This window comes from Micromesistius poutassou (assembly GCF_964030765.1).
Source record: "Micromesistius poutassou genome assembly, contig: SCAFFOLD_6487, whole genome shotgun sequence".
NCBI classification, from domain to species: domain Eukaryota; kingdom Metazoa; phylum Chordata; class Actinopteri; order Gadiformes; family Gadidae; genus Micromesistius; species Micromesistius poutassou.
The window spans coordinates 162-8547 of NW_028177967.1; the positions used below are offsets into that span (position 1 = coordinate 162).

Here is an 8386-nt window from a genome sequence, read left to right on the forward strand (position 1 = left end):
CCCCAGTCCAGCAGAGAGCAGCTTCACTCCTGAATCCTGCAGATCATTGGTACTCAGGTCCAGCTCTCTCAGACTAGAGGAGTTGGAGCTGAGAACTGAGGCCAGAGAAGCACAGCCTTCCTGTGTGATCAGGCAGCCAGACAACCTGCACACACACACACACACACACCATTTACTCTTTCTGGTTGAGAGCAGTTCGTACTAAAGTAACCACATTTATAAAGTGTATTCATCATTCCATTTGGAGGACACGTTAAAGCTTTATTGATACTTTATGGAGACAAAGCTGTGTCACATATTATGTTTCAGGTGTAAAACTACTTCTATATTATGTTATTTTTAATATGCTCTTATGTGTACTGTTATACATTATACCTATGTTTTGTATATTATTATAATTTTATATTCTTCTAGTATGTTTATTATGTTGTGAGTAGAATAGTAATACATGTTATACAACCTACTTATGCATATTATTTTAACCTTATATTCCAGTTTTATGTATATTGTGTTGTGTGTATTGTTATACATGTTATAAGTGAACCTACAGAGATGTTTTGGAGGCTTTGACCACTGGCAGCAGCCTCAGAAGACCCTCCTCTGAAGCAGAGTATTTCTTCAGGTCAAACACGTCCAGCTCCTCTTCTGATGTCAGTAGGATGAAGACCAGAGCTGACCACTGAGCAGGGGAGAGAGATTCTCTGGAGAGACTTCCTGATGTGAGGTACTTTTGGATCTCCTCCAGTAGAGAACGGTCGTTCAGTTCATTCAAACAGTGGAGCAGGTTGATGCTTCTCTCTGGAGAGAGATCTCCATTTAACTTCTTCTTGATGTATGACACTGTTTTCTCATGTGTGCATGAGCTACTTCCTGTCTTTCCCAGCAGACCTTGTAGAAGATTCTGATTGGTCTCCAGAGAGAGGCCCAGGAGGAAACGGAGGAACAAGTCCAGGTGTCCGTTCTTACTTTGTAAGGCCTTGTCCACAGCACTCTGGTAAAGTTTGAGCTTTCTTTTTGTTGTTTCTTTGTTTCTCACAAGAATAGACCAGAGCGATTGTCCTAAAAGCAGATTGACACCAGTCTCAATGAAGGACAGAAAGACATAAAGGGCAGCCAGAAACTCCTGGATGCTCAGATGGACAAAGCAGAACACCTTGTCCTGGTACAGCCCACACTCTTCTTTAAAGATCTGGGTGAACACTCCTGAGTACACTGAGGCTGCTCTGATATTGATGTCACACTCTGCCAGGTCTGCCTCGTAGAAGATCAGGTTGCCTTTCTCCAGCTGGTTAAAAGCCAGTTTTCCAAGAGAAACAATGATCTCCCTGCTCTCTGGACTCCAGTGTGGATCTATTTCAGCTCTCCCATGGTACTTCCTGTCCCCCTGTATGGACTGAAGCCTCAGAAAGTAGATGTACATTTGAGTCACGGTCTTGGGCATCTCTTCGATCTGGGATCTTTTGAAGATGTCCTCCAGAACTGTAGCAGTGATCCAACAGAAGACTGGGATGTGACACATGATGTGGAGGCTTCTTGATTTCTTGACGTGGGAAATGATTGTGCTTGCCAGCGTCTCCTCTTTGAATCTCTTCCTGAAGTACTCCTCCTTCTGTGGGTCGGTGAACCCTCTCACCTCTGTCACCATGTCAACACACTCAGCAGGGATCTGATTGGCTGCCGCAGGGCGTGTGGTTATCCAGATGCGAGCGGAGGGAAGCAGGTCTCCCCTGATGAGGTTTGTCAGCAGCACATCCACTGAGGTCGGCTTTGTGACATCAGTCCAGGTCTGGTTGTTCTGGAAGTCCAGAGGAAGTCGACACTCATCCAGACCATCCAAAATGAAGACAACTTGGAACTGGTCGAATCTGCAGATTCCAGCTTCTTTGGTCTCAATAAAGAAGTGATGAAGAAGTTCCACCAAGCTAAACGCTTTCCCTTTCAGTAAATTCAGTTCTCTGAAAGTCAAGAGAAATGTGAAGTGTATGTCGTGGTTGGCTTTTCCTTCAGCCCAGTCCAGAGTGAACTTGTGTGTTAAGACGGTTTTACCAATACCGGCCACTCCAGTTGTCATTATTGTTCTGATTGGTTGATCTTGTCCAGGTAAGGGTTTAAAGATGTTTTCACATTTGATTGGTGTTTCCTCCTTGGCCAGTCTCCTGGAAGCTGTTTCAATCAGTCTGACCTCATGTTCCTTGTTGACCTCTCCACTGCCTCTCTCTGTGATGAAGAGCTCTGTGTAGAAGTCATTCAGACCTGTTTGCTGTCCTGCTTTAGGGATTCCCTCAAACACATTGTTGAACTTCTTCTTCAAATGAGACTTGAATTTATGTTGGCACTCGACAGCAGCAGATCCTAAATGAGAAAACAACAGAAGACATCAGATAGTGGATGGTGAAATCAGTGGAAACATGTAAATATTTCCTCTTAATTTATCAAATTCATGATATTTAGAGGCTTTATAACTTTGGTCAAAAGAGCTGGTCATAACAAGGACTGCGCATTACAGATTCAAAATGTTCAGGATTATTAAAGTGTAAATCCGGCAAAAATTTAACCCAGGGTCTTTTTCTGCATGAAAACAGATCAAATAAGCCGTTTAGGTCATTTTTTCGTTGACCAACCAGTATAGTGCTTGCCCAGAGCAACACTAAGAGCCCAAATGGCTAACAGTGCATTGGCTAGGGGCGGTGCACCGAACGCTTCCAAACTGCATTTTTTTATCATTAATATTGCTCAGAATAGCACAAAACATCTGCAGTAGCATGACTAGGGTCCCTACACATAAAACGGAGCATCAACAACTTAATTAGCATAACTGGCATTTATAAAAAAAAGACTGCATTTTGAAGTTATTTCAAAAGCAATAGTTGACTTGTAATAATGATAGTGAATCAGTGGAAACTAATTTGCTATGCTGATATAACAAGATAGTGTTGCATTTCTTCCACTAAGTTATTCTGCTATTGATTTGCAGTATATTGTTTAACATTCTGTAACCTGATAGACTCACAATAACCCAACATATCTGGATCAAACCATTTAACCTGATAGACCCACAATAACCCTACATATCTGGATCAAACCGTTTAACCTCATGTCCCACAATAACCCTACATATCTGGATCAAACCATTTAACCTGATAGACCCACAATAACCCTACATATCTGGATCAAACCATTTAACATGACACCCTTACCCTAACCCGAGGGAAGATATCTCAACATTGAAAAAGGGATGTAAAAAATCTCAGGATATGTCCATTTAGTGTGAGCAGAACAAATAAGAGTCTCCTCTGCACTTCAAAATAGTTATTCATTCTGTTTTCAAAATAAGAGTCTCTTACTGCCCCACAGTGTGTCAGCTGGTTCCTCCTGGTCCATCAGGCAGAGCTTTGTGCCTGCAGACTATTAGCAGATGGAGATGCTATTTAATGTTCATGTAGAGCTAAAGTCAAATATCTTGTTGGACATTTACACACCTTGATCAGCTCTGTTTGATGCTGTACAGACTGAGCACTGGTAACCTTTGACCTCTGGTGGGGTTGTCTGTGGGGAGAACACACACACACAGTAAACATACGAGAGAGAGAGTTTATATTTATACTGTGCAAGTATCCTGTGTAATTGTATTTATTTAGTTATTATTCTACGTTTTGTATCTTTATTTAATTTTTACATTTATTTTCACTTTTTTTTTTATTGTGTTATTTTGTGTCTTATTCATCCCTTAATCTCTCTTTCGCTGTACTGTTGACTCTTGAGCTGCAATAACAAGAGAGATTCCCCTTGTGTGGGATTCAGGAGGAGTGTAAGGAGTACAGGTAAACTGTAATCCTCTTCAGTTAGTTAATGATTGATTGTGAGAGAGAGTATCAGTAGAGTCTGATAACAACCAACTGGTCTGTTGTCATGGTCTGTTTGAAACTCCTACCTCTCCTCTCTGGAGGGGCGTCCATCTTTAAAGAGAGGAGGATGACCCATAGACCAGTCACTCTTCATGGAGACACAGCTGGGTCCAGGGGAGTCTTCTCTCTGCTGCTGGACTCTTCTAGAAAAACAAGACCATGTCAAAAGAGAGAGAGAGAGAGAGAGAGTTTATATTTATACTGTGCAAGTATCCTGTGTAATTGTATTTATTTTGTTATTATTCTACGTTTTGTATCTTTATTAAATTTTTACATTTATTTTGTATTTTTATTTATCCCTTAATTTCGTTTTTCGCTGTACTTTTGACTCTTGATCTGCAATAACAAGAGAGATTCCCCTTGTGTGGGATTCATAAAGTTGATCATATCTTATCTGCTTGTGAAAGTTTTATTGTGTGTGTGTGTGTGTGTGTGTGTAAGGAGTACAGGTAAACTGTAATCCTCTTCAGTTAGTTAATGATTGATTGTGAGAGAGAGTATCAGTAGAGTCTGATAACAACCAACTGGTCTGTTGTCATGGTCTGTTTGAAACTCCTACCTCTCCTCTCTGGAGGGGCGTCCATCTTTAAAGAGAGGAGGATGACCCATAGACCAGTCACTCTTCATGGAGACACAGCTGGGTCCAGGGGAGTCTGCTCTCTGCTGCTGGACTCTACTAGAAAAACAAGAACCAGGATCACACCATGTCAACCACATCACTAAAACAGCCTTATCCCTCCTCGCATTACCACCATGTCAACCACATCACTAAAACAGCCTTATCCCTCCTCTCATTACCACCATGTCAACCACATCACTAAAACAGCCTTATCCCTTCTCTCATTATCACCATGTCAACCGCATCACTAAAACAGCCTTATCCCTTCTCTCATTATCACCATGTCAACCACATCACTGAAACAGCCTTATCCTTCCTCTCATTACCACCATGTCAACCACATCATGGAACAGATTTTCTCCACCTATTGAAGCTCTCTAGCCTTCGATGCTCCCGATCCTTCATCACTGAAGAAATCCTCATCAGTGCCTCAGTGATCCTCAGCTCACTCTTCATGGAGACACAGCTGGGTCCAGGGGAGTCTGCTCTCTGTTGCTGGACTCTTCTAGAAAGACAAGAACCAGGATTTATGGACGTTTTATAGATGGTGTGATTTTATAATCTCTGATAAATCCTCACCTTTTCTCAATAGACTGATTTCCATCTTTAAAAGTAAGACGTGGAATCCTAGACTGGTCACTCTTCATGGAGACACAGCTGGGTCCAGGGGAGTCTGCTCTCTGCTGCTGCTCTGGGCTTCAACACACACACACACACAGCTGTTACTCAGACTAACTGTGCATTCACACCAAAAGACACAATTTTCGCCTGTTCGCGCGGAGCTGCGTACGCTGTGCTTAATGTGTGCTCAATGTGTGCACTGAAACGTGTCGCGGGGCGAATTTTGTCGCGGAGCGTTTTGCCTGCCAACGGTGCTTTATGCCAATTCATTCTCATCAACCATGGCCGAGATAACCACCATTGCGTGTCTCTACCTGTTGTGGAAGAGGGAGAGACACCGGAATGCCCGTCGTTTATGGGTTAATAATATAATCCGGAGGCGCACACCGCTTTGTGCAGTGATATTATATATATCGTATATATTATATAGATATAGATATTTATATATTATATATATAATATCATATAATATTATATATAGAGCTCCGGGAGTCGCAAACGGCAACAATCACTTTCTCCTCCTCAAGCTGCGGTCCACTGCGGAGTGCAGGGAACGGTTGGTCCATGGCGATGTATATTAACAGGGGGACACATGCATATTATGAACACAAGTCGACAACGATAATGTATACAATACTGGTAACAAACGATGTTTGTTAATATCAGCCGCATATCATTAAATAGACCCACAGTTGCGGCCGGTTCCGAACGGTTGGCCCAGCCGGCTGAACGGTGATTGGCTGTTTTACGTTACTTCACCCAGGGAGTGAACTGATTGGCTGTTTTACGTTACTTCACCCACGTTACCCACAGGGAGTGAACGCTGATTGGCTGTCTCACCGCGAGTGCTGCGAAAGAAGTTGAAATATTTAAACTTCTGCGAAATCTGTTGCTCACTCGCGAGACATCACACGACGCCACGTGAACGCGCCCGCCTGTTTTGTGGAAAACTGTCGCCCCGTCAATCAAATCTTGTCGCGGGTCCTGGCGACAAAAAATTTCACCCGATACGCGTCTCTACGTTCACTTTGCATTGAAACGTGTCGCGGGGCGAAGTGCAGTGTGAACACACAGTAATGATGGAGTCATGATGTCAAAGACAGTGAGATCCTCTTCTTACCTCTTAGCTTTGCTCTGGCGGCCATGTTCCCCAGACAGAGTGGTCTTAGAGGTAGGACCCCCCTCCTCTCTCTCCTCATCCATAGCAGACTGGAGACCTGGACACAAACACAACTACACATTGTTCCTACGGCCATTCAGAGTTTATTTATTTACTTATTTACTGCGTTTATATAAGCTGCCTATTGCCGGTCACAGGGAGAGTTGTCTCTGTTTACTTTGGACAAGCGGCCTGCTGGTCTTTCCTAGACGCAGATTCATAGACCCTTTTATTCTCAATCAGTGAAAGATGCGGAGACGCTGCAGAGACATTTTTAATTACCATTTAATAACTATTTATCTGTCAACACAGATGGTCTCTAAGGGCTTCAAATGTGTCTGGTCAAGATCAAGCTCACCGTGCGGATATCATACCTACTGTTCCCTGTGCTGGTTAAACCGCTCTGAAGGCATGACCATATATGGACTTTCTCATGTCGTATGACATCACAACCAGATCTGTGATGTGGGCCCACAGAGAACAAGACCCGAACAAGATGACGTTGAAACACCTTCACTAACCAAGAGGGCCGTCTTCCTGACCAATGACAATAATAATCATAACATCACAAATATAAAAACTGGACATAATATCCAAAGTACCTTTTAAGTTACCCAAGGATACTAAATCTGAAGAAAAATTATGTAATAAGTATTTTAACATTAACCTCACACTTGAATCCAAGCTGAAAGGTTCTGGGTTCAATCCACAATGTCTACAGTCTTACCTAATGACCTGTCTCTGTACTGTCTAACCCCTACCTGCTCCTTAATGACCTGTCTCTGTACTGTCTAACCCCTACCTGCTCCTTAATGACCTGTCTCTGTACTGTCTAACCCCTACCTGCTCCTTAATGACCTGTCTCTGTACTGTCTAACCCCTACCTGCTCCTTGATGACCTGTCTCTGTACTGTCTAACCCCTACCTGCTCCTTAATGACCTGTCTCTGTACTGTCTAACCCCTACCTGCTCCTTGATGACCTGTCTCTGTACTGTCTAACCCCTACCTGCTCCTTAATGACCTGTCTCTGTACTGTCTAACCCCTACCTGCTCCGTAATGACCTGTCTCTGTACTGTCTAACCCCTACCTGCTCCTTAATGACCTGTCTGTGTACTGTCTAACCCCTACCTGCTCCTTAATGACCTGTCTCTGTACTGTCTAACCCCTATCTGCTCCTTAATGACCTGTCTCTGTACTGTCTAACCCCTACCTGCTCCTTAATGACCTGTCTCTGTACTGTCTAACCCCTACCTGCTCCTTAATGACCCGTCTCTGTACTGTCTAACCCCTACCTGCTCCTTAATGACCTGTCTCTGTACTGTCTAACCCCTACCTGCTCCTTAATGACCTGTCTCTGTACTGTCTAACCCCTACCTGCTCCTTAATGACCTGTCTCTGTACTGTCTGAGGTTTTAAGTGTGCTACAGTTCAAACGTGTACGTAACATCTAGTAACACTTTTAACCGTAGGTGATTACAGACAAATAGTACTCTTCCTATCGATATGATGAATAAGTTATGCATATTTATGTTAAATCAGGGATCAGAGTGGAGTACAGTACCTGAGTCTTCTCCCCGCTGTAGTGAAGTGAGCCACACCAAACCGTCCGACTCTTTATAAGGAAATGATGTGAACCAAACCAACCAGTTGACACTCCTCTCAGACTGGCCTCCTATTGGCTGCTGCTCCATGACTCCACTCAGGAATGAAGAAGAGGAACTTGGGTTGGGCTCATCTCGTTACGCCCAGGTATTCAGAAGAGGGCCAAGGTACACACACACACACACACACAGACACACACACACATAATTAGAGTGACATAGAGGCGTTTTTTAGAAACACAGTATTCCCACAAAAGGCTGCCATTAAAGAGTAAGTCTAAAGACTGTTGCCGTGATACGTTACAGTGAAAACATCATCATTTAAATAGTGAATGAGGTCAACTGAATTGAATTCTTACTTGTTGTTGTGGTCGAAACCCAACAGCATATTTACCGTGTGAGTCACTGGTTGGGTTGGATTCTTTTCTTCCTTCCTGATCCTGCTGCACCCTTTACAGGCAGCCATTCAGAGAGGAGCC

At 43.3% G+C, this 8386-nt stretch overlaps 1 protein-coding gene across 1 annotated transcript; it reads right to left on the reverse strand.

The window, feature by feature from the left end:
- Positions 1 to 253: 253 nt before the first annotated feature.
- On the reverse strand, positions 254 to 8034 carry LOC311374904 (protein NLRC3-like). The gene is made up of 9 exons (XM_084490649.1): positions 7868 to 8034; positions 6266 to 6362; positions 5104 to 5220; positions 4889 to 5029; positions 4465 to 4581; positions 3932 to 4048; positions 3480 to 3546; positions 3345 to 3405; positions 254 to 2352 (listed from the first exon to the last, which is right to left on the reverse strand). The coding sequence occupies exons 1-9, from the start codon at positions 7995 to 7997 to the stop codon at positions 545 to 547; spliced, it is 2655 nt and encodes an 884-aa protein (XP_084346775.1). The 5' UTR covers positions 7998 to 8034; the 3' UTR covers positions 254 to 544.
- Between the last annotated feature and the right edge of the window lie 352 nt (positions 8035 to 8386).